Source organism: Schistocerca piceifrons, chromosome 1 (assembly GCF_021461385.2).
Source record: "Schistocerca piceifrons isolate TAMUIC-IGC-003096 chromosome 1, iqSchPice1.1, whole genome shotgun sequence".
In the NCBI taxonomy this organism is placed as follows: Eukaryota; Metazoa; Arthropoda; class Insecta; order Orthoptera; family Acrididae; genus Schistocerca; species Schistocerca piceifrons.
In genome coordinates this window covers 1,020,322,165-1,020,348,183 of record NC_060138.1, presented here as the reverse complement: position 1 = coordinate 1,020,348,183, position 26,019 = coordinate 1,020,322,165, and the positions used below count along the sequence as shown (strand labels likewise).

Genomic DNA, 26,019 nt, shown 5'->3' with positions numbered 1-26,019 from the left:
CAGAACTGCAGAATAACATTACATGAGTCAAATACTACTATTACAGACAACATGTCTGTACCTAGCGACGGTCGGAACTGTAGTAAATAAAACTGCATGAAACAAATACTGCTATAACAGACAACATGTCTGTTTACTGGAATGGTCAGAACTGGAGAGCCGTACTGCCCGAGACACTTCGCGCACCAAGCCAGCAAGGCGTGACCCGAACGCCACCGAAGTGCATCGGCAGTAATATCGTCAATCTTTTGTTTTAGTAATACTTTGATTTTAATAATTTTGAAATGACTGATTGATAGCTGGCTATTGAGAGATGTTTATTTAAAAAAATGAAGTAATTAGGATGACAGGTTTAATTAATAATATCAACTGAAGTTTAACGTTTTGGCACCCTACCGCCGAACACAGCAGCCAATCACAGAGCAGCAGCATCATACAGGCGGTCTTTCTCTAGGGAATGGTACCGAATCTAACATCTGTCACCGGTACCTCATCCCACATTGCGTCATCTCTATGCTTCTTGCATCTCCACTGCCCACGGAATAGTTTCCTGGAGCCTAATATGATAGCTGAATAAGCCAGAAATATTACAATTAGCATTGGTGATCAGGGCTTCTATACTCAATTTGTTAGGTTATAAACTTGGTAGCAGATGTGTCGTGTCTCTTTGAATGGAGCTGTCACTGGAGCATGGCAGGTGGCTCCAGGCTGCTTAGCTCTTAGTGGGGGCACTGCGGACAACTGAACTCACTAACATAGTTGACAAGGGCATAAAATTCAGGTCACAATCCAGATCGAGTACAAAACCTCAAGCAGCTCACCTCAGTCTTGCTACACAGAGCATATTCATTAAAAACTGACATTATGGGGCTTCCCTCTATTTTAAAAGGCATCGTTCCTCCACCCAGTTCAATCGCTGCCTGATGGGCATTCATAAAATCGGTCCTCAGAATTGCTCCCATATTCAGCAACAGCGCAATGAAGAAATGACACTCAAATACCTTCCCTTGACACATAAAAATAACCTGAGCCTGCCTTTTGACATCGACACTCCTTCCATGGATCACTCCCCTCACCTTCGTTCCTCGCAACAGAAAATGAGCCAAGCTCCTGCCTCTTCACACTTCATCACACTTCTCATCCAATTCTTCATGTTTTCTACATTACCTTATAGGAATATTGTCCCCTTTCTCAGCTGTAAGTTTCTTTTTGCTTTAAATGGCACAGTAACTTTTTCCCTGTTTATTTCTAAAATCACAGAATCCTCATCAAAATACATCTTTCCTTTGTGTTTATTGAAAAAAAAAGACTACACCAATCAACATTTCAGTGCTCAAGCCAGGAATTATAAAATAGTTATGACACAACTGTATACCATGTATCTTAATAGATAACATCACTTCATATTTAACAGGCTTCCTTACATTTCCAGTGGCTATAATTATTTCAGGATCCATTACAGGCATTATTACAAACGTCTCCATATTAGGGAATGCAGCTAATCAGCTCTGACTAACAATACAAATATAGCTGCCAATGTCAGCTAATCATTGCACTTTTTCACTTATCGTCAACTTAGTAACTGGTTGTACTGTCTTTTCACTTTATTATTGACTTCAGAATCTTCTTCCTGTAAACAGCGTACAAAAGCCCTTCTGTCAAAACCTTCTCTGGGTCTAGAGATTACATAAATTTGTAGGACTGCTCTAGTAACTCTCCTCAGCCCCCTCCTGACCCCTGCAACTTAAGGGCCAGAGCTAGGATTTCCCACTAAGAGGCGAAAAGTGAACCGTCATCCACCCGTCATCACAAGGATGCTAAGGGGTGGATAGAGAATGTCCGTATATTGTACGTCATGTTAGCTTTGGGCCTCATCCTCTTCTCCCTGGAATTCCTTAGATTCTCTCACAATGTTATCCTCTTCCACACTTCCTCTAATTGACTGCCTGCCATTATTATCATCCTCTGTCTGCACATCTAAATCTGCTACAAATAAATTCTCCTTAACTGCCTCTAACACCTCCTCCATACTTCCTTAATTATGAGATGGCAATCGTTCATTGTGTCCTCTCCTTTCTCCTGATAAAATTCTCTATTGGTTTTACTCTACATGCTTACTTGTATATCAAATAATTTGTCCTTTATACTTAAACCGCTCAACAAATTAGCTGTACTGCAGTGTTTACTTTGTTCTTTACTATTAAAATATTCTTTGCAGCCACCGTTAAACGTGACCACTCTAACATCATTTGTCTCAGTAGCCTCAGTTGTATCACTGCTGTCATTACATTGATACTTTGTTTTTGTATACAAAGGGCATGGTTAACAAGTTCAAACTACTGTGGGAGGTGCAGGGGTGGTGGGTGGCAGCATGTGGGTTGTTGCTGCTGAAGGAGGAAGTTCAACAATTGAAGAAGGAATTGATAAACTGCAGTGCTACTTTATTTATAGTGTATACAACTGATAAACATTGATTCCATTGGGCTGGGTGCAGAGGCCCTCTGAATGTTAACCAGTTGTGCATAACAGCTGTTATTGCAATGTCGTGGAGAGGCCCATAGCACTGGCTCGCATCACGGCAGGCATTGGCAAGGACTCTGGCTGCGCCATGCTCCAAGCTCAGTTGCGGAGACTTGTGTCGTATCCCCAGCAAGGGCAGGGAAGGCTGGACCTCTTCGTCTAGTCCCCTCAGTTGCTGATGGCACAGATGGTGGCTCCTGCAGTAGGCATCCAGGTGATGGGCAAGAGCCCAGGGTCTGGTGGCAGCAGAGGCAGCTACATAATCTGCAGGGGCCGGATTGTCATGGACCAATCATACATCATGGTCCATGATGCTGACAAATGATGAATGACAGCAGGATCAGACTTAAATGTGATGCTGCCTGCTGATTGTATGATATTGGCGTCATTAATCTGTCATACCGAAGAATCTCGTCGTTACCATATTTGGTAAAGTATTTGTGTCTTTCCAAAGGCGCCCAGGTGTCGTAACTGGCAGTAGGTCACTTACAGTAACTTTTCTGGCTGTCTGGGAGCACCATATGATGTAACAACTTCCTCAGCAGGGCGACAGCCAGCATGAAGTATCTCCATTTCTATCTCCTGTGACTTTCTCTGATCCAACCTCTGTTCTGGGTCTTCAGTTTCTACATCAGAGTTACCCAGTAGCAGATGCTAGTCATTTCACGCATGGGATCTAGTTTCCTGTACTCTTTGATTCTGACTCATTTTCTAATCTTACCCCCACCTGCAGTCTATTTTGAAAATCATTATTGTCACGTATTGGAGAATGTGGGTTATAAACAGGCTCTTGCTCTCTGTGTATTGATCCATTTGTTGTAGCAATGCACCAGCCCATTGCACATCTCCCACTATTGTTCTGGAACATGCCTATTCTGTTTACATTTACACTGTGATGGGTTTTTACATTTCCCTGTGGCATATAACTTCTATTAGCCTGCTCCTCTTCCTACAATAAATTTTCAACCCTTACCAAGTAATTAATAAGTTATGTCATTTCTGGGACCAGCAATGATTTTGTTACCCCCCTCTAAATGAGTTATTATCTGTTCTCCCTCTAGTTATTCCTTAAATACGACAGATTAGTAATCTACTTCAAGGGAAATCTTTTCATGGTTTCCTTTCTAGGATTAAACAATTTTTACAACACCATTTGCTTTTATTTACTCTAATATTCTCAGAAAAAGGCTTCCTTAAACTAACATGTTATACTTCTCAGTAGCAGCCCCCCGCCCCCCTCCTCATGTTCTAGATTCGCCCAATAACTGTGACAAAATAAAACGCATCTATCCACAAACTAGGAAAACATTTTCAAAATTATTGCTAATTTCTTTTGGATGCAGAAGTCTTGATGGATCAAAGTGTAAAAACTGTCTATTATGTAGGGTAGTCAAATGAACACCCATCACAATGGGACCATGGACTGTTTCCAATCAAAAGTAATCACCACATGCTTTTGGAAATTTATCCCACTGAGAGACGAGATGATCAATTTCGGTTTCATAGGATATGGTTGGCCGCTGACAGATCCACAGTCACACCTACTCTTTGCATTTTCTCATCCACCTGAAACAGAGGTCCACATTTATCTTTCTCCAGGTCACCAATGGCATGAAAATCACACAGCGAAAAATCTGGATGGAGGCTGTTGCAGTGTTTCCTAGCCAAATCGCTGAAGTGTAACCCCATCCAATTGGCAATGTAAGGGTGGGCATTATAGTGCAACAGGATGATTTTGTCCGACAGCATTCCTGGGCTTTTTAACTCTTTGAGGGGCAGGTAAACACCACTAAAATTTACCCTAGTGGGGCAAGAAAAATTATTTGCAAATTTCAAATTTCTTTTACTTGTAACACATTTATTTTATTGTTTTGACTTGTTTTATACATTGAGTTTGTAAACATTCACTGAAACAACAACAAAATATTAACATTAAATGTGGTCACTACAGGTAACCACCACCCCATTACAGTATTCCAATTCGATATTTGGTGGTTGAACTTTGAAATAACTAGTTTTTAATTTTCGTGGTATCTCTTGAAACAGTTCTTGCCTGCTCTGAGACACAAAGGTATATCCATACTGTTCACACTGGATTTTTCTTTGAACTGCAAACTGCACATCTTCTAGATGATGAGTGAATTGGTTGATGTTTACTGCTTTCGTGGCGAATACTTTCGTCTGCGTATGGTTTGTGTGATTTGATCTGGGTTGCTATACTACTTTGGGATACAGAAGCAAAGTTAGCTGCCACTGAAACTATTTTTGGAACCTAAAGATTCTGTACACCTCTCGATGAAAGTCTTTATTGGAGAACTGCTCCATTTCGATTTCTTTGCGCATAATGAAAACGTTTGTCACACTGTAGTCTAAAAAGTGAAAAAAAATCTCATCCACTATTTATTGCTTTTCCTGTCAATAGCATAGTCTGACTTTAGTCGATCAAAATTATCCACATAGTTCATACTGGAATTGAAGTCTTTTAATACAACTGGACAAGTGATATTGGTTATTGTTCCATCTTTTATTTTTCGAGTTACTGTGGACACATCTGATGGTGAGTGACATGTTGAAATCAAGTTGACTGCCCTGTTATCTTTCTACCTATAGATTACTATGCCATCATTGCTTATTTTGTAATCGAATTCCCCTCTTTCCAGTACCTTTTCCTCCTTGAGTTTTGGCACATTTTTCCTTCTGGGATTTATTGTTCCACAAGCGTACACACCGTTGGATTTTAGGTCGTTGAGCAGATCATATTATGTAAAATAATTGTCCATGAAAATAATGATTCTTTCCATGAAGACCACTGCTTAAATTTAGAACCACTTTCGATCCTAGCCCCACTACTGGAGAATGTGAAGCTTTTCCCGTATAAACATCAAATTTAAGGTTGTATGGCGACTGATCACATAACATCGACACTTTGTACCCTCTTTTTATAGGTTTGCCCCACATATATTGTTTGCGAAATGATCTGCCTTTGAATTTAACCATTGCTTCATCAATAGCAAGTTTTTGATGTGGTTTGTAGCAATACTGGAATTTACTGTTCAAATGGTCTAGAAATGGACGTAAGTTGTACAGTTTATCATAATTCTGACTGTTTTTGTCGGGAGCGACCGAATTTTCATTGAGGTGCAAGTTACTCAGTAGCCAACTAAATTGTTTTACTGGCAACAGCTTTGATATGTAACTTTCACCAAGATCTGGATCAGTGCTCCAGTAATCTCTGTAGCTAGGCTTTTTAGTGATACCCATATAAAGATTTATTCCAATAAAAGTCTTAATTTCAACTTCGTTGGTTGGGCACAAAAGTTTTGCCTTTCTGTGTATCATACAAATTAGTTTGGAACACTGTGTGTTTTATTAGTTTTTCATCGAAAAATTCACAAAACAAGTCAATTGGCTTTAGGTTCACTTTGTTCTTTATTTCTGCGATCACACCACCTTCTCCAATAAATAATGGCACTTAGTCAACACTTGTTTCTTGGCTCCAGTTTACTGTGACTGTTGATGGAACAGTAGATGGTAAAATATTGTTTTCACTGACGTCATCTGTTTCACTGTCATCCCGAGAATCACTACTGCTCGACACACGACTGCACACAACACTAGAACTTGCAGAACTTGTCGTGAATGTGGGGTCATTTCCATCACTGCCGTCACTGTCAACACTGCTGCCACTAGAAGGTATTTCTTCAAATAAAATTCGGTAACATTCGGCCTCAGTTATTCCTTTTCAGCTAGACATATTTGATGGAGACGAAGAAAATATACTGGGTGAAGCAGAAGGGCGGTGGTTAGCAGCACTAACCACACAGAAATTTGTCTGTAAAACATGGAAAATTCTATTTCAATTTAAAGTTACATTACACGTAGACTTATATATGTTCAACACTTAAATATAAGCAATTACTTACCAAAAATAGGTGTATGAAGAAAAGATACAGATAATACTGCCCGCTGCTTCCAAGAACAGTGCTAACAATGAAGAAGTATCAACTATTGTTCTGAATACACGGCAACAATTCGCGCAGAAGACCTGCACTGCCATCTAGCGGCATTTTAGGCAACAATTAGGTTGTTGGCAGACAGACTACTGGCCCCTGAGCGGTAAAGGGAGAAAATATTATGTGGTTAGTCACAGTGACCACCGCCCATTGAAACCGTTCAAATGGTTCAAATGGCTCTGAGCACTATGGGACTTAACAGCTGTGGTCATCAGTCCCCTAGAACTTAGAACTACTTAAACCTAACTAACCTAAGGACATCACACACATCCATGCCCGAGGCAGGATTCGAACCTGCGACCGTAGCAGTCGCGCGGTTCCGGACTGCGCGCCTAGAACTGCGAGACCACCGCGGCCGGCATTGAAACCGTCTACATATGTGGTTAGTTACAGTTTTGCCTGCCCTTCAAAGAGCTAACTCTGTGGTACACTGCAGTTTCTGCAAAGTGTCTTTGTAGTGCTGCACATTGATTGTGGGTTCATGCTCGAGGAACTCGATGACATGAGGGCCCCTGCAGTCAAAGAAGAAGTTCATCATGACCTTGCCAGAACTTATGTGAACAGCTTTTGATTTCTTTGGCACGGCTGATGTGGGATGTTTCCACTGTTGGCTTTACCATTTGCTCTCAAACTCGAAATGGTAGCACCATGTTTCATCCCCTACAATGACACAGGGCAGTAACACATGCCCTTTATAATCGCTCTTTCCCTACAGTAATAGATTTTAAGTGTTGATTTCAACAGATAAAGTAAGCAAATGGAGAAAGTGTGATTATAACAATTATGTGAGCAGTAAAGAAATCGGCGTAACTAGTTGCTGTCAGTTTTTCGTTAGTAAAATGATACGAGACTGTGGAAGGAAAATCAAAAAAATTTTAAGAGCTGACTTGTTTTGTAATAAAACGATTCTTCAAACGTGACATCGATCTTCGTAATGTAATTTTAAAATGAAGGCAGGTTCTTGCACTAATAATGTGTTATGTATTTAAGGCTGCTACAATAGCGGCTATGAATGGCATCAACATATTAAAATGACTAACTTGATTCAAGCTCTCTGACAGAAAGCTGAAAAAATTTTAAAACAGGTTAAGCCAAGGAATGTTTAAAAGCAGTAAGTAATTGTACTAAGAATGTAATTATCATAAGATATAGAATTTAAAAAAATGAGCCACTTCTGCCTAATGTGCAGTCAGGAGTGGTGCCAGGTGAAGAAAGTAGCAGTTGCCGCAGTGGCAGCATTTATTCTTTAAACAAAATACAACTGAAAAGTGAATATAGAGCTCTTTTATATGAGACATATAAATTACATCATATTATCTCTGTCTTTGGGAAGCTGTCAATGTTATTATGCAATGTTCTGTCATACAGCCCCCTTGAATGATGTTGGCATAGTTTTCCACATAACTTGACGAAATCATTCAGCAAGTTAATAGTCAACAAATAATCACTCAGTTGAATTCGCTGTCTCTCACAAATGGAGTCAGTCTATCTTTTCTAGTCCTTGAACTCACTCAATGAATACTAATTGCAGCATGTATTTGTATTTAAATTAACTAACGAACTATTTCTATTGATACAAGTAAAAGAAAGGTTACATGTACAGCAATAAGCTTTCCTTTTCTTTAGTCTATAGAGTTTGTCATCTTGATAGACTTTGTTAAAATTTGATATTCAAGAATAAGATAGATAGAAACGATCGTTGAATCTTCATTTTACAAAACAATTACACATCAGTTTAAATATTCACTTTTCACAAGCAGAGATCTGAATGGGTTTCATTGATAGACTGTCAACATTGTCCCTCTGAAGCATACAACATAGACCCATGGATGACAGGTGACAGCAGATGACAGAGGTTGACAGACAATAGCAATCAGAAGGAGAGGATCAAGATGACGAGTTTCTTGTTTCTACTGAGACAGTGAATAGTAGCAGAATAGGTGGGCAAGTAAATGATGGAAACTGATTAATAATTGTTGCTTGAATAATTAACAAAATTAATTGGAAACAGTAATTGAATGAAATTGGAAGGTGCACATATCCTGGGTGAACTTTAACTGGTACTAATATCAACAGACCTGCAATGTCAATACGTTTAAGATCAATATTCGTCATTTAAAGTTACATACTTCTTCTCATTAGTTGCACTGTTCATAGAGCTGATTATGACATTGCTGATACAGGATCACCCCTCCACTGCTCATGCAAATTCCTCTTGTCTGCTTCGAACTTCCTGATGCAGGATTCTTGGGGCGTGCGAAATGATGAACAGATGGATGTGATTAATGCAAATATATATATGAATAAACTTACCTTCCTAATAACTTTTATAATGCTTTTTAATATATGGTTGTAATACACACTTTTAAACAATATTAGCATGGTGGAGTTAGTCATACATCTGCCCGCTACCACTTACAGAAACAAACAGGTGAAGATATAGAAATTAATCAACTGAAGAATGTATTCTTCTCCTTTGGTTCAAAACATTATCTCTGGCACAAAAGAAATAGTTACTTTACCGTTGGTTTTATATATACATAAAAGGAAAAGATGTAGAAAGAAAAATAATACGATCCGTTACAACAGGGATGTCACTCATGCAGGCATCAAGTGCTCTGTAAGAGCCAGAGCCACGCGGGATTAGCTGAGCGGTCTAAGGCGCTGCAGTCATGGTCTGTGCAGCTGATACTGATGGAGGTTCGAGTCCTCCCTTGGGCATGAGTGTATGTGTTTGTCCTTAGGATAATTTACGTTAAGTAGTGTGTAAGCTTAGGGGCTGATGAAAAAAATGGTTCAAATGGCTCTGAGCACTATGGGACTCAACAGCTGTGGTCATCAGTCCCCTAGAACTTAGAACTACTTAAACCTAACTAACCTAAGGACATCACACACATCCATGCCCGAGGCAGGATTCGAACCTGCGACCGTAGCAGGCGCGCGGTTCCGGACTGTGCTCCTAGAACCGCGAGACCACTGCAGCTGGCTAGGGGCTGATGACCTTAGCAGTTAAGTCCCTTAAGGCTTCACACACATTTGAATATTTTTTTGCAAGAGCCAGATTTCATGAAACAGTTCTAGTGCAGAATCAGTGATTCCTTTGCACAACACATGATGGTTGTGCTGAACTAAAAGTTTTTGAATACAAAATTTCCATTTTAGAAAGCATATAAAAACATACATAAATGTTTTGTCTTTATCTAAGAAATTCGCTCAGTTTTATTATGGGGTATGATTTTTTTACAATTTATTTTTCATAATGTCTCCTCATTTTCGTTGTAGTGCAATTTTACGAGTTCTTTAATCACTACACTATACAACAAGCGTTTAGTCGATGTCACATTCCACCAATATTTGCAACAGCCACAATATATGTCCATATTAAGCCTTCATTTTATATTTATTTTAGTCATATCATTTAAAAGTTGGTAACGGCGCCGCATGAGCGGCACTCCGTTACGACAGTCAGGTTTGTCTTACATAATGGGGATGTCATTGAGATCACTCGTGTGGGCGCGCTAAACAGTCAGTTACTGCATCCGCATAGTGACCAAAGCCTTTGCACGTTCTGTCTATATGGACTGCCTCGCCAATCTTTCCATGGACATCGCTCTTCCACGTTTTGAGCCTCAAGCAACCAGCTGCTCACGGGATGAAAACCAGGTAAGTTAAGTTATCACGTTCTTTAAAGCCCCTGCATCAGTGAAATTCTCAGGTTGCACACAACTACACATGCCAAACATGGGATTTCAGCAAATTCCTTATTTCAATCATAAACATTTAATTGTTCTTTAAAAAGACGCAATGACTTCACTACAGCTTCAACTTAGAGTTTTCACTTTCGAGTTTTGTTAATTATAACACACAATCGTATTTCAGGTTCACCCCTATGGATCTCATTAACTCTATCTCTTAACATTATTTACACAAAGGGATTAGTATTTTACATTCATCTTTGCATTTCTTTCTTGCCCTTTGCACAAACGTTTATATGACACCTTTTTAATAGGTGAATAGATGTTTGGATAACGGTTAAGCCGATTCAATTTTAAGAATTTATTACTATATGGGCTCAGAATTATTATAAGCTTGGACAACAGGCATCGCCTATCCTTTGAAAGTAGACTTATTTGCACATGGCAGACGAAAAATATGTGCAAGTGCTAAAATACGTTTAAGATAAACTGTACATGAAGAAAGTCTCAGTCAAAAGAGCATTACATTTTGACATACGTAAAACTTTCCCATTAAAATGATCATAGATACATGTGTACCTAAAGTTAACGGATCACTGCCTCAACTAGGCGCAAGAATTTTCATTGTATAAACATAAATTATTATAATATAGCATGATTACATCTAAATTATTAGTTCCAGAAGAAATATTTACGTTTCCTTCTCAGGGCTCTTCTTGAGGGCTCATATTAGCTTGAAACACTTTCGTATTACAGTTAAATGACCATTTATTTGCACAGTAGAATTTAAAGACTAATATGTACAAACACTCAAACCAACTGATTGCCATGATAAGTAGTGACATTCGTAACTCCTGGTATGGTATGGTATGGCGTGATACTTATATGACAAGAGCGATTTCTCCAGATGAGCAGTTGACAGCGACTTTAAGATTTCTGGCAAGAGGAAGAAGTTACACAGATATAGAATTTTCTATTGCTGTTTCGATACAATCATTTACTGAAACACAAGAAAAACTATTTATGTTTTTCCCCAAGGAGAATTTCAGGAAAGCTAATAAAGTACTACATACTACATCAATTGCAACAAGTCGTAGGTAACATTTTTACATATTTAGACGTGTATGAAACTCTGTATATTCTCCAAAAAATTGTCCCTTATTTTCTCTGTTGAAGTTTTGTGAACGGCCCCGTGTTCTTATCTCGGTCGCCGTGTTTCTTGCTCTTAATGTTCCGCAAACATGTATGACTCATATATTTCAATAAATTCAACAATAATTTATCTAGAACGTAGAAATGTATCTGCCATTTTAGGATTCACTATGCACACACAGATGAGAAACAATAGACTGAACAAACAGCTGCGCAGATATGATTTGCACGCACAGATTAGAGCAATTTTGCTCAAACGTCCAACCACAACTACCACCTCTACACACATCTTATATATGTCCAAATTTCCTTTTCACACACTATGGTATGTCTGCGTAGATATTATGTATGCAGTTATTTGCGCAGACGGATCGTTGTCTGCAGACCAACTCTAACATGAGTGAGCGCGGCGAGAAAAAGTTAAATTTTTGTTTCGCAGACGACGCCACTGCTCCCACCCACCCTCGAGAAAACTTGGCATTGGTGTCGTACTCTGTTGAAGTTCGGTGTGATTTCCGCTATATGAAATGCATTGTGAAATATTTTTACTTTTTAACCAGCAATGTCCAGTGTGAAGTGACCTTTCCCTTTCAGATACAGGGCCTCGTTTATGAGAAAACTTGAAGGAAACATATCAAGTCCCAATGAATCTTATTACAGCACTACTTCTATTCGGTAGCATAATTTTTAGAAAACATATAAGACTGGAAACTAGGTGAGCAGCTATTCCGAGTAGTGCAAGCCCTTCTACAGTTAAAGCCAAAAAATCATTTATTTGCTGAAATGTTGCTATTTCTGCACTTAATGTAAGAGTAAGTGTGTGTGTGTGTGTGTGTGTGTGCGAGCATAGTCATATTTGTGCACACTTTCATACACAATATTTGCACTATATCCAACAGTCTGGTAAGGTTTTTGGACGAACCAACAAATTAATTTATACTTTTGTTATTTCCCGCAAAAACATAGCAGAGTATATTATAATTAAAGCTCAAGACTGGGTTGCGAACAGCAGGAACTCAGAAAACGTAGCGGATCTGTCCACCATGTACACCACCACCACGAATAGGTCTAGGAGCTTACAAAATAGCGGTTGCGCAGCTTATAGGATTTTCTCAAGCAGTTATGTTTTACAAATTGAGGAATGTAACAGTATGTATCCTCTCTTTCTAATAAAAATACACAAACGGAATTAATAACTTCTTGACCAGTCCAATATTTTTTCTTTTCCTTTACCTCACAAAAATCACTTCGTTTACATTAACCGAAGTTTTAAAAGTCAAGTAGCAACCTGACGAACCAGCCACGACTGAAATGCGGAAGTGTTTGCAGAGCGAAATCGGAATGTCGAAGCTGAAATCCGACACTCTAATCCGCATTTCCAACAGCAATATTGAAATAAAACGTTTCAAAAGCATTTGTGGCTGGTTGCGTCATTCGCCAACAATCATTAACTCCGACGGAGTTCAAAAGATGCTACATGGATAAAATAACAGTGTGTTAATTTACACGACCAATCATAAAGGATATCGGGAATTCAGTTTACAGAAAATTGGACTAGAGTGTGATATTAGATCCTCTCGGAAATCTTGGTTGTGGTGACAGCCTGATCTGCAGCGTAGCTCAAGAGCTAGGTTAATTTGACTAATTTGATTCTAAGTAGGCGGAGAAACGTACGAGTGGACTCAACATAAATTCAGAGAGACTTTTTATTCAATATCGTCTTCCAGTACTTTCTTCACAGGTGGCAAGCTTTGGAACAACTGCAATGAACAGAGATTACAGTAGTTTGGGAACAGTGTTAGCATGCGTAGTGTTTTAAAAAATATCGGTCATATGTAAATGACACGTTTGGAACGGCTGGTCGCTAATGACTTAGGAAGACAGTGCGTTCAATCTAAATTAGTTTTGTGTTGTTGTGTCACAGCAGATCACATCGTTGGAGGTTGTTGGTGTCGTCGAGAAGGCCATCTGTCGTGCATGTGCGCCATTTTGCTAGGGTTTGGCACAGAGCTGGAAGGCACTGTGTAGATATTTAAGTAGTATTTGGTAATCTAGTTGTATTACCATTGTGATTTTAAGATGTCATCCTCTTACAACAATACTGAAGAAAGTTCTTCTGATCGCAACGTGGAAATATGGAAAATAAAGAAGTTAATTAAAAGTCTGGAGATGGCCAGAGGGTGAGTAAACATGTGGTCACATACGTGGCTCTTACATATTGCAAAACATGTCGCAAAATTTCAGAAAGGATATTTTAAATTAATGCTGAAGATGAAACTTCGTGCAGTCAGTTGCTTTTAATATCAACTTGGGGAGTTGATTTTGCTGCCAATATCGAGTTAGCAAATTACCGTGTAGTCATTTTCGTTCTTTTTCAGAAATGGTACCAGCATGATATCGCTCATAATACCACCAAAAGATCAAATATCGAGAGTAAGCAAGATGTTGGCTGATGAGTTCGGAACAGCATCGAACATTAAATCTAGAGTAAATAGATTGTCGGTGTTGGGCGCTATAACTTCCGTGCAACATAGATTAAAACTTTATACAAAAGGTATGAAAAACATTTATTATGTTTTGAGCATTATGAGAAGTCTTAAGAACCTCGTAACGGTGACCGCTTTACCTTAGGCAGATCATGACCTTCGGCAGATCATGCAGTAGTGTGACATGTTTGGTTATGTTATATAGAGGCCGCCAAACCATGACAGTGTAATTCTTGTGGGGTATTGGAGTATATTCCGCGAGAGAAAGAGATATTTTGCTTTGGTGGTAACATTTGGCTATATTATAATACGACTGAAATTTGCAATAGTCTTGTGTTTCAGTGGTAGTTTTGTATTTGTGTGTACATAGACTAGTAGATTTGTCATTTTTGATGAATTATCAGGAATTTGAAGCTCCCTGTGGTTATGATTGAAACTATCTTTGAAAGTGGATTTCACTTCCCTTTCTGTAGCTGAGGTCATAATAAATGCTCCACTAGAAACCAGAGAGCTTTCCAAGGCCTTTATTAATCACTCATAGTGTTTCCAGTCTAAAAAAAAGATGTATTGAATGGTTTTAATGGGTATGCAGAAAATCATAGGTGTATGGAACGTTAGCTTTATTCAAAAGCCTGTTATGGATATAATAGTAAAAGAAATTTAGCTTTTGTACTACTTTCATAGCTGCTTTGTTTGGAGGATATGTGTCTCACAATAATATGGAAGAGGAACTATTCTCATTTCACATGATGTAGACTAAATATTTTTCCTATTTTGCATATGCTGTGTTGGTTCACCTCAGTAGAGCTGTTGTGTAGGTAATTAAGAATTTAAAATTTAAGATTTAAGCACTAAAACTTAATTGAATATGTGATTACCTTGAAGTAGTCATGGTAATATAGTTTTAAGAGAATAAGAAAATTCCGTTTAGTTTCTATTTGGGATTAAGATGTTTTATGTACTTGTTATGTTACTTTATAAATTGAAGAATTGATGTAGAAGTTGTGTGTGTAATAAGATGTGTGTAATTTGATATTTCTTTGCGCTTGAATACTTCGAGTAATCTATTAAATTGTGGATAGAGCTCACACAGAGATCAAGGAACATATACCATATTATTGCCATAATGTGAAAATTTGTGGGGTCTAGTGCAGCAGGGGATACAACCCGTCGGCTTTGAACAATGACGTCATTCCTTAGTCATAGATCGTAATGTCTTCACTTCGAGGCATAGATAATAAAGCAGTTCTGTGTTCTAATAAGCTTTTGCTGTTATGTTTCAATTTCGTTTTTTTACTGATTGCTTAATAAAGTAGGATCAGTTTATTCTATCTCGTGAGATTTTTTTTTAAAAGCCAAAAAAAACACTATTGCTTAATAAAGTAGGATCAGTTTATTCTATCTCGTGAGATTTCTTTTTTAAAAAGCCAAAAAACACTTATCAGCTACTGAAGGCAGCTACAACACTACGAAGAATCGCTTCTCGGCTTTTGACAAGATATTGCTTGATAAAGTAGGATCAGTTTATTCTATCTCGTGAGATTTTTTTTTAAAAAAAGCCAAAAAAACACTATTGCTTAATAAAGTAGGATCAGTTTATTCTATCTCGTGAGATTTCTTTTTTAAAAAGCCAAAAAACACTTATCAGCTACTGAAGGCAGCTACAACACTACGAAGAATCGCTTCTCGGCTTTTGACAAGATATTGCTTAATAAAGTAGGATCAGTTTATTCTATCTCGTGAGATTTTTTTTTAAAAGCCAAAAAAAAAACACTATTGCTTAATAAAGTAGGATCAGTTTATTCTATCTCGTGAGATTTTTTTTTAAGTCAAAAAACACTTATTACGTACTGAAGGGAGCTAGAACATTAAGAACAATCGCTTCTCGGCTTTTGACAAGATATTGCTTAATAAAGTAGGATCAGTTTATTCTATCTCGTGAGATATTTTTTTAAAAAGTCAAAAAACACTTATGCTTTTGACAAGATGAATGTTTATCTCTCTCGCATTCCTTTGTTTCTCAACATTATCCTCAGCTCTTTCATCTCTGTAATACATGCTCTCTGGCGACTTGTGACGTCATTGTTCAAAGCCGACGGGTTGTATCCCCTGCTGCACTAGTCCCAATTTGTGTAATGTACATTACTTTCGATGCTTTAAATAGTAGGGTTGTTATTTTGTGAAAATTTTTAGTGCATTTTTAGATGTTGAAATATTGGCACATATATCTGTAAAAACAAATGTTTTGGAAATTTTCTTATTTTAAACTGGAATACATTGGTTTCAAAGAAAGCAAGCAAGCCATTTTTCCAAACTCGAATGATAAATTTGTGATTCCTAGCTAGAAAATTGGAAAACTGATAAATTACTCTTATAGACATCACTTTTCTTTGTGTCCAAATTCAGAAATGAAAATGTGTGATTGTATGTGGTTTCTGAATTGACAATATTTGAACTATTAATTCTTCAATGTTTCAGTGCCACCAAACGGGCTGGTAATATATTGTGGAACAATAGTTACTGATGAAGGCAAAGAGAAGAAAGTTAACATAGATTTTGAACCTTTCAAACCTATAAATACATCATTGTATTTATGTGACAATAAGGTAAGAGTAATAAATGTTTGTTCCATAAGGAAGTTTATTTTCTAAAAGTAAATTTTGGTATTAATGGGAAATAAATTAGAGGTTAGCAATATGAGTGAAAGTGTGCTGATGGGATGGTGTAATATTTTACATTTAATTTTGAACAAAGTTGGACTGTTAACTGAACATTATCTGCATTTTTTTTCAGGGAAGGGTTATTGCCTATGAACTGAATCATGTTCAGCCTTGTATATTCATTCATAATTGTAATTAACCAGTAATTGAGTTAAATTTGAGCCAACAGTTGCCTTAGAATAATTAGTTTCCTGGTAAGGCTGTCATAACTTTTTAATTAAGGAGTTAGACAATAGATTTAGTTTCTGGGCCATGCAATTTTTCAATGTATGTAATGTGGTAGTTAAAACTGCTACAGCTTTTAAAGGCATGTAAAGGTCTTCCACGCGAGAGGTTATCATGAGAAACTAATTGAAGAAGCCTGGAAGTGTAGACATTTTGTGATTTGTGCATTGCAAAAGTGGTTTAGCGAGAGAAAGTTGTTACCAGTGCAACCATCAGGACAAATCAGGTTTGTCAGTTTCTCTATGGCCAAGCTCCGAACTGGTAATCCCTGGGATCTTTCTGGTCAGATCCAGTACAACATACCCTACTGGTGAGATCCAGTACAAACCAGTTTGCTCACTGAGGTCAAAGCCTTACTCTTTGTCTCACCTGTTCCCATTGTTGTGATTTAACCTTAATATAGCAAAAAGTAAAGTAACTCTGACAATACCTAAATGTAATGTCAGAGATATTCTAAAATCTGAGCAGCATTCTTTTTACTGACAGTTAAAAGTGCAATATTAAATACCTTATTAAGAAATGCTCATAACTTCAATAAGAGTAGATGAGGTTATTTCTTTGTTTTTCTGAAGGTGTATACTCTTATTGGAAGAACAGATAAATATGAGAAATTTCAATTTAAATAAGTCTCCTTTTAATTATTGGAAGCATTGAATGGTTATAAGAATGTCCTTACTTTGGCAATGGTTGAGACATTATAGCTTGTCAGAGAAATAATTAATCATGTGAAACTTTCAAAGAATCCTTAGAATTAAGCTACACTATTTAGAACATTTTGATATTGTACTATGAAAGAACTAATTTTGTAGGTATTATGTTGATTACTCTGAAATCTCAATTCACCACAAGTCTCAATTGATTTATGTGGAAAACTAATAGATATGCCCTTTTTACAGTTTCACACAGAGGCCTTAACAGCTTTGCTTGCGGATGATAATAAATTTGGTTTCATTGTTATGGATGGTAATGGTGCTTTATTTGGAACATTGCAAGGAAACACGAGAGAAGTTCTTCACAAGTTCACGGTAGATTTACCGAAAAAACATGGTAAGTGTGTGTGTGTGTGTGTGTGTGTGTGTGTGAGAGAGAGAGAGAGAGAGAGAGAGAGAGAGAGAGAGAGAGAGAGAGAGAGAGCAAGCATTAAAAATACACCAGTTAGGTATTGTTAATCTGTTGGAATGGAAATAAAAAATAACAACTTTGTACTTACAGGAAGAGGTGGTCAGTCTGCACTTCGATTTGCAAGATTGAGAATGGAGAAGAGACATAATTATGTGCGCAAAGTTGCAGAGGTTGCAACAACTCTTTTTATAACGAATGATAAACCAAATGTAGCTGGAATAATATTGGCTGGCAGTGCAGATTTCAAGACTGAACTTAGTCAGTCAGATATGTTTGACCCAGTGAGTACATTTTTGGCTTTGATCTTTTATTTTATGCCAACTTCTAAGAATTAGTTACCTCACCAAAGTACGTATGGTGTTATTTGCTATGTATATTTTATTAGAACAAAGTAACAGACTTTTGCATGAAGAGCAAATGCAGTTTCGGGTGTGTTCATCAGATTGTCTGTGTGCTAGTTGTTCGGTTTACTTTTCTAAAGGATTCTGACTGAAGTTTTTATTTCACTTATATCAAAGTGTCAGGTAATGTAAATCTCTTGTATCTATATTTAACTGATTTTGCTGGTGTCTGCTATAGTTTCTGAATTATGGTTCACATTCAGAAGTAGGTTTAGAATCCCCATCCAGTCTTTTTTTCCCGTTGTTTCTCTGAATTCCTGAAGTTGAATGCCAGGATAGCTTCTTTGAAAAGTATACAGTTCATTTACATCTCTACCCTTGCCCAGTATGAACTTGTGGTCCATATCAAATTGACAGAATGTTAAACTCTAATGTATATTTTTTGTTGTTGCAGGATATGTGTGTGTGTGTGTGTGTGTGTGTGTGTGTGTGTGTAAAAAAAATTGTTGATATGATTGCATTGCTTGTAGAGTAACAGGGATGTTGGGCATGAATTACAGATGGTTGTATGACGTGCTTTGATACTCGTAAATCACATTTCATTTTAATGAATTAAGGTCGTTTCTGATTGGAAGGGTTGCAGCATGCATATGGCACCTCATAACTGTAATATTAGTTCTTTCGTAAGACACACGTTGATCATCAATCGTTTCCTTGTATGAGGGCATGTAATTGTTACATCAAATAGTTATGTAGCAACAATTCATGAAAACTTGTAAAGCTGCGTGCATGTAATAGCACAGAGTGTGGTGCCATGGAAGTTGGGATTCAATTATATGTAAAAATTTTCAGTGAAAGCAAAACAAGATATTAGCTGGCTTGTGAGATTGTTATTTGCATCAAAATGCAAACATCTTTATCGCAATATCGTCATAACAAAGAAAACAATCAATTTTTAACAAAATAATGTAATTGGATGGATAAAAAATCTACTCTCCAAATGGTGGCAGAATGCATACCTAAAAAGGTTATAATTAGGCAAGCTTTTGGAACCAGTGACTCCTTCAGGTAGAAGGGTTGAAGAGAAAGGAAGAGGGATGAAGGAAAAGGACTTTAGGTGTAGGGAAAGGGGTAGATTTTGGAAAAGTCACTCGAAAATATCGGTCAAGGGAGATTTATCGGGCGGGATGAGAACGAAAGACTGAATCATTATCCAGGAGTGCTAGTTACGCAGGGGAAACCTTGAACTTTGTAAGGTAAGAGGGGTACAGGTAGAAGTACAGCTGTGAGGACAGGTGGTGTGTTTTACTTGGATAGCCCAGTTGGTAAAGCACTTACCTGCAAAGTGCAGATGACCTTGATTGAAGTTCCAAAATGGCACAAACTTTTAATCTGCCACGAAGTTTCCCTAATATTGTTACCAGAATGGAGAGTATTGGAAGGATTTTCATTTGACATATCTAGAGCCATACCTTTCAACATGGGAAATGAACTGGCCCTTTAAGGCTGAGGAAAGGAGCCAAAATTGAGTTTCAGTAACCAATATTAGAAAAATGCTGTCCTCGCATTTGACATTTGTACGTGGAAATCGTGAAAATGTGAAATGCAACATTTCATAAAAATAATCACTATAACATGTTTCGCATTATCATTCATATGTAATTTTCCTGCCCATACCTATTGTTTCGTAAATAAATTTGTAAAATATTTGACAGCTTGACTTATTGGGCTCCTATTATGCAGTCATTTATAAAAGCCAGGACCCTGCTTCAATTACCTTGGTACACTGTCAAATATATTGGGAAATATCTATGGCAAAGTTATTTTCAGTGATGTTACAAGCTATGTATTTGTAATTGGATAGATAAAAAATACTCACCAAGTTACGGCAGGAGAACAAACACACAAAAAGGTTTTACTTGTGCAAGCTTTTGGAGCCAGTGGTGTCTCGTTCCAGCAGAAGAGTTGAAGGAGGCAGAAGAGGGGTGAAGGAAAGGAACTGGAGAGGTTTAGGAAAAGGGGTAGAGTCGGCAGTTCCCCAACAGCCGGTCTTGCCTTCTCATCCCGTCCAGTAAGTCTCCTCCAACAAGGGCTTCTAGGTGACTTTTCTGAACTCTACCCCTTTTCCTAAACCTCTCCAGTTCTTTTTCACCCCTCTTCTTTCACCTTCAAGCCTTCTGTTGGGAGGACCCACTGGCTCTGAAAGCTCGCATAAGTAAAACCTTTTTATGTGTGTTTTCTCCTGCCGCTGCTTGGTGATTGGTTTTTTATCGATCCAGTTACGTTATATTGTCCAAAATTATTCTTGTTGTTAAACTATATTTGGCCACTCAAAGCATATTTCTGCTGGAAAATGTGTGTTTAAATATTACAGTCATTTGATCAAAAATATTTTTGAAATAAAGGAGACAACTGATTGAGAGCAAAAGCTTTGAGTCCTCGACAAGTACACTCAAGAGAAGGAAAACTTTGCTAGGTTTGAGAAAAGATCCTTTGATGAGCTAAAGTACAAATATGCACACACGAAAACACTTCTGCATGCACACTCAAACCTGTAAACAAGTCATTGTTGCTCAACTGGACAAGCTGTAGTAGAATCAGCTCCATTAATGGTATCTATTGGTATTTGTTTCAGGTTAACTGAACTTTTGAAGGATAGACAGCTCTTGAGTGAAAGCTTCCGTATATTGTACAATTTAGACGCAAACAGTCACTTGTAATAACCAGTTTGATATTTGACCAAATGCATTACAGGAAAGATTACAAAATAGATTGTTTACCACAGAATGCTCACTCAAACATTCCACACTTCAGTCCTTTGAATGTTCAGTTCTCGATCCTGGCTTGCACATTGTGTGACACAGGTTTTGGTTAATTTAGAAGTCGCTGATTACACACAAAAATCAGAATTTCATGTGTTCATCTTTCTCACTTGTTTGCGTTTACTTTGCAGTGCTCCACAATCAAGTTTTATTCATTTATATGCAAAATTATCACATACATTCAGAACTGCTTATATTTTCATCTGAACATGGATGGCTGAGCTCCGAACTCCCTGAGACTTCAAAAAGCGATTCTCATAGTCCACAAAATAAACACAAGCATATAATCCTAAAGTATAAAAATAACTCTTTTCAAAAACCTGATTTATTGTTAGATGTTTGTTTTCCCAGTACCATAAACTGGCTAGTTACACTTTACAAACTTTCCTTGTGAGGAAAATTGATAAAATTCCCACAATATCATTTACTCAGTTACTTTATGTAACTACAGTCATTTAATATATTTCTCCGCACTCGCACCACCATTCACAATAATAACTACATGTATTAAATCATCAGTAATTAGTAGAAGATAAAATATTCACAAAAGATACATATTTTGTTTCATAAGCATGGTAAAAACCCTTTCTAACGAATCTCTGGGTAATGTTTTTTGCTGGAGTACATGAAGTCACCTAGGATCATAATTCCAAGCGTTTTATGTCAGGTAATGCTACTTAATTACAAAGTTAATTGCTACAAATTGAAATGCAGTAAATATACAGTTATTAAACTTTTCACAGAACGCATCCTTTATCTTTTTGTTAAAAAAAACTGAGGTCTTGTTTTTGTCCCTCCAGAATATTGTAGTGAAAGTGGTTGTTGCTCTAGCAGGTTGATTTCTAAGGTCTTCAGGATCTGCTGTTCTATTCATAACAAAAGTAGTGTTTTTATGTTTTGGAAATGTCTGGGAATTAATAATGGAGGCAACTTTTCACTTCCATCACAATGTTATTGTCACCATTTCTCTCGCAACAGAATATGATTTTGCAGAAAGTAGACTATAAAAGACTCCAGTTTCACCAATGTTGGAAACATATCTGGGGTCATGTAATGTTCTTCCAATAGTTTCACTTTTCTATGACCGGAGCCTCACTTTCTCCATTTGTGCTTTGAAATGACAGATTGTTGTTTTTAAAACCATTCAACCAGCCATTCAGTGCACTAAAATTTTCAATGTTGATCTTCAGAGTGATTTAATGAGCTATCTCTTGCTGTATGTTATGTTAAAATTGCCATTCACAGCACAGATGATTGTTAGCTTTAGCTGAACTGTAAGCTTTCAACATTTGCAGGCCATAACTTCACAAAAGTAAAATTGAGAACTTGCGCAATTCAGTAAACGAACAACTTACTGCACTTTTGTGCATTGTAGACTCAGTGACTGTGATGTCACATCATTTGACTTAAGTCGCATGGAAATAGATTTCCGATTCTTTAATGCATCTGCTAGTATTGCAACAAGGGAAATAGTTGACGAAGATCTATGTACGTGTCGACTGGTTGAATTGTGTACCATTTACTTCATGTGACAATAAATTTGGCCCGTGTGAGATGAAATGGGAAGAAATCAAAAACTCACTTGGGTATTTCCTTAAAAGTGGGTTTGTTAATTGGAGATTTTACTGTACACTGTTTTGACTATTGGCATTCATAGTCCGTAAGATGCTGACATGTTTCAGCCACAGCCATTACTGTTTTGAAACTGGTGCTGGATGAGAGCGCACATCTATATCTAGAGCCATGATTCGTGTATGAAGGTATCTCCTGGCTACTGTTGTACACAAGTGTGACACATGATGCCAAACCTCAGGGGTAACAGGACAAAGGAAGAGGAAACTGTTGGTTGGATGGTCTGGGTACAGTGGGTAAGAGGAGACAGAGGCCACAGGCATCTGGGAGCAAAGGTTGTGTTGCAAGTATACAGCTTCCATCTGCATTGTTCAGAAAGCTTATACTGGAGGGAGGGATCCAGGGAGAAAGTTGCGAACTGCCATTGAACTTCAGTATGTTGTGCTACCCAGTGGGTTGTGTCACAGGATGGTAAATTTGTTCTTGGCCACAATTTGATGGTTGCTGTTCATCCTAGTGGGCAGCAGTGCCTCATTCAGTTACATTCTGCCAGAAATCTCTTTTCTAGATTTGTGATAAGCAATAATGGAAATTCCTGAATAGAACAATATGTAAAAAAATAAGGAAAAGGCAACCACTCATGTGTAACAGATTGGTGTGTAACATGTAACAGAAAACAATCACTCTAGCTTTTTCTAAATTAACTACACACATAACCACAGTGATACCCAAATGCACACCCCTGTGGTCATGGCCACAGGAGAGTGTGTTTTGGTGTCTGTGGTTGTGTGGATGTGTACATTTTTAATAGAAAAAGAGCAAGATCTTGATAGTTACTGTGAATACTGTTTTCTGTTATGCATTTGTTCTACATGCAGAAGTCTGCTTTAGGCGAGTGATTTCCTTTCCCTTATGTTAAATACATTTGTGATCAAAAGCATTGAAAGAAATACAGCAAGTCAAATGTTAGAGAGACTGTCAAGGGATTTTCTCATTTGTTTATGCATTGTCTGCATTACGGTTTATGTGCACGATCTTTCACGTCGCATAATTTGCAGTGTTTGTCACCCTATTAAATTGCTTTTCTAACTAAAATATAATAGTATTTCCAGAAAACTGATGGAATTTCAGGAATGAGTATTCACTTTTTTATGCTGATGACCTTATTCTAGAGTTTTGGAAGAACATTGTGTTCATTGTTGTTAAAAAGTATTATAGTTGGTCATGAGCTATGGCGGTAGAGTTTAGGCCTGTTGTGCACATGTCATTGTGCACAGCCAGTGAGTCAGTGAGTGCCCAGTGGTGGTCAGAGTGCTGTGCTGTGAACATCATAGTCAGTGTGAACATAAACATGATCATAACTAGTTATTTAGTGAATTTTTCTTCCATTTGTTGCGAGTTGTCCTGGCAGATGGTGGCAGACAACAAATTCTTCATATGCACTTAAAGTGGAAAAACTTATCTGTATGCTTACTGCAACTGTCACTCGGAATTGAGAAAAGTGCCGTTCCTGTCTGTTCCTCAGCCTGTATGGAATGCCATTGTTCGTTAGTCACCTGTCGTCAAGGAAACAGCAGATGATCAGCTATCAGTGGGGAAATTTTGCCTTTAGAGATAACATTACAAAATATTTGGAAAAATATGGTCAGTGTGACTCCTGCTTACATGCAAATATGTCCAGTTCGTGGGAGAAAATAGTTGCAACGTGTGTGTGTGTGTGTGTGTGTGTGTGTGTGTGTGTGTGTGTGTGTGTGCGCGCGCGCGCCATATTTTCAGAAGAGTGTTGTGGGAGCAATTGATCAGTGATATGCTTCCTGGTGTTCAGCAGACTTGTTCACATTTTATACGTAGCATTTTGATGACTGAACCAGCTGCCTTAAAGTGCTTAGTTTTGCTGTTACATGCACTTGCTTTCTGGAGTCCAACTGGACAGTGTGGTCGGACATTACTATTTATAGTAGAGTTCGATTCCAGCAGGCACTCACTTTGCTCTTTCACATTCTTTGGTTTTCCAGAGCATGCACTGATATCCCGAAAAATGCAGATTATCTCGGCATTTTCCAGTTGTTGGATGTGATGGCCCATAAGATGTGAATATGCAGATTCTCAGCATTTTCCAGTTGTTGGATGTGATTGCCCATAAGATGTGAATAAATGCAGTACTGGACCCCAAGTCATCTTTAAATTGAAACCTCCATCCTGTTTATTAGGTTTTTGTTACATCTTTTTGTTAGACTTCTTAATTATGCAATCCCAGAAACTTCGTACATTAAAATCCCCCTTTTTACACTTTCCAGGGGACTGATCCAAAAAGTGTAAAATGCATGAAGGTGTAAAATACGGAAAAGCATAGGAAACGCAAGAAGTGAAAACAAATAAATGACTCCTATTGTACTCTTTGTTGTTCAAAATATAAAATTACAATAATTCAAAATTTTCCTTCTTATAAGAAAATCTGAAATGATTTCTTTCTAACAGGCATTAGCTTTACTCTTTTATGAAACACACATTAAAATATATATGCATAGTCTAATGTGAGAGTTATTGATAATCATTACTAAAACTATGGTAAATAAAACATGTAACACTATTGGCTGAAATTTACAAAGGTTGTCAGTCTGTGTAAACAGAGAATGGGTACGGAATCTAAAGCTTGTTGCTGATAAGGGCACTTGGTTCAGGAGTGTCCTGGGTGAGGAGGGGGCAGAAACTGTTATGTTATGGAGCACTGTAAGGGGGAATTTTTAAGTCCGGCATCAGGTCGTATCAGCCTAAGGCTGCATGCCTGGTACAGATTAGTGTATATTACACAAAAGTAGTGATAATTCATGAAAGCTCATTAAATACAGCCGTCTTCAAAAGTGGTGTTTATTCATGTAAATGAAGGAAGGTTGCCACTAGTCGCTATCGTCAGATCATGGTTATCATTAAAGCAGTGACCCAACATATTTTTCCTATTCCAAACACTGTGAACCTGTAACGCAGGTAGTTGTGTCCCCAACATGCCGACTGAAAATCTTGTTTACCGCACTAACTCTATGTACGTGATCAATAACTTCACAAATAGTCTGTTTTCCTTCTTTTTTTAAAGGCTGTCTTTGAACTGGTATACAATGCACTTTTTGCAGAAATCTGTATGAAAACGTTAAAGGCATAATCCGTATCACTTCAGGCAGGGGGGTTTACCTTCAATTTAGCGTATGTTGAAATTAAGGAGGAAGTAATAAACATAAATTTTTTGTTTTCTCCAAAAAAATTCCTCCCCTGAGATACGGGCCTCCAAAGATGACACTGCAAACAACCATTTTGAAGATGCGAATTTTGGAAATTTTTGTAAAATGCTATGTCTTT

The 26,019-nt window shown here is 37.6% G+C and overlaps 1 protein-coding gene across 3 annotated transcripts in view; it reads left to right on the top strand.

Moving 5' to 3' along the window:
• The first annotated feature begins 13,127 nt into the window (after positions 1-13,127).
• The window catches only part of LOC124714971 (eukaryotic peptide chain release factor subunit 1), a 51,422-nt gene continuing 38,530 nt past the window's right edge, over positions 13,128-26,019 (top strand). For all 3 annotated transcript variants that reach the window (XR_007005649.1, XM_047243068.1, XM_047243076.1), the window contains exons 1-5: positions 13,128-13,560; positions 13,759-13,934; positions 16,345-16,472; positions 17,708-17,858; positions 18,024-18,214. Coding sequence is in view for 2 of the 3 variants with exons in the window: in XM_047243068.1 (XP_047099024.1) it covers positions 13,460-13,560; positions 13,759-13,934; positions 16,345-16,472; positions 17,708-17,858; positions 18,024-18,214 (747 nt within the window). In the remaining variant the exon portion in view is untranslated. The remainder of the gene's footprint in view (positions 13,561-13,758; positions 13,935-16,344; positions 16,473-17,707; positions 17,859-18,023; positions 18,215-26,019) is intronic.